This window comes from Arachis duranensis, chromosome 3 (genome assembly GCF_000817695.3).
Source record: "Arachis duranensis cultivar V14167 chromosome 3, aradu.V14167.gnm2.J7QH, whole genome shotgun sequence".
Lineage (NCBI taxonomy): Eukaryota > Viridiplantae > Streptophyta > Magnoliopsida > Fabales > Fabaceae > Arachis > Arachis duranensis.
Genome location: NC_029774.3, coordinates 9149658 through 9150786, shown reverse-complemented (window position 1 = coordinate 9150786; position 1129 = coordinate 9149658). Strand labels below are relative to the sequence as shown.

Below are 1129 nucleotides of genomic sequence, written 5' to 3'. Positions count from 1 at the left end.
CCCTCTCCCCTTTCTTTTCAGAGGTCAGCAGAATCAGAAAGAAGTAAAGTGAATGGAAGATGGAGGTACTGGCTGGAACAATGGGTGGATACACAGCTTTCAAAGAGCAAAGAGCTTGAAGATTTAGACTCAGTTTACAGCTCAAATTCAAGAGGTGGTGAAGAATATTATGGAGGAAGACAACTTAAGCTGAGAAACATGCATAGACAACAAAGTCCATTTGAAGGTTTAGATTCTCCAATAGTTTCTTCAAGAAAAGCTTTTACTCATAGGAAGCAGTGTTCAGTGGGAGAAAACCAATCATTCTCAAGCTCTTCTCCGGCGACTCCGGCATACATGGCTGCAACAGAATCAGCAAGAGCAAAAGCAAGATCAACAAGCTCCCCAAGAGTAAGGACAGGTCATTTGGACAGTGATAGTAGCTATTCACCATGCAAGAAGAAGCTATCTGTTGTGTCTAATGTTAACAGTGAAGTGCTTAGTAATAATGGTAGAAATGGCAACAAGTTCGGTGGTTGTAATCAACAAAGGTCACCAAGCTTTAAGGGACTTCCATTGCCTATAAAATCAAGCAGGACTATCATAAAGGATCTCAGCATTAATTCAGATTGCTCACTGCCCAATTGGGATAATAGACAAAGTTCCTTTAAATGATGAAAGCTTTGCTTGAATTTAACATAGTTCCTTGTAACATGAGAGTGGAGTTTCAAGTGCCAAAAAAAAGAAAAGAAAAAGGAAAACTGCTGTGTGTGATGTATATGTGTTTGGATGTTATTTTGGTTGAGAATTGAACATTAATGAGACACAAAAAGTTGTGAATTTGTTCATTGATTAGATTATAAGTATAGTGTTGCAATTAGGTACTGGTATTCGGTAGTTAGAGACTGAAACTAAAATTTTACTTTAGAGACATAAAATTTAAATTTTTTAATATTTTCAAAAAGTGAAAATACAAAATATGAAGATTTTTTAGGAGAAAAACTGAAATTTTAATAAATTTTTTAATAATTAAGAATATTTTAATAAATATTTCTACCCTATTTCTTTTCCAGATACAATTTATTAGTTTTGGAAAATGGTTTAATTTTACATGATATTTTTTATTTTAAGATTAAGACCTGTATATAAT

The 1129-nt window shown here is 33.6% G+C and overlaps 1 protein-coding gene across 2 annotated transcripts in view; it reads left to right on the top strand.

Moving 5' to 3' along the window:
• The window catches only part of LOC107477410 (protein IQ-DOMAIN 11), a 3207-nt gene extending 2380 nt beyond the window's left edge, over positions 1-827 (top strand). For both annotated transcript variants that reach the window (XM_016097420.3, XM_021137601.2), the window contains exon 6: positions 22-827. In XM_016097420.3, the coding sequence (XP_015952906.1) occupies positions 22-654 (633 nt within the window). In that variant the 3' untranslated portion in view covers positions 655-827. The remainder of the gene's footprint in view (positions 1-21) is intronic.
• The last annotated feature ends 302 nt before the right edge of the window (positions 828-1129 follow it).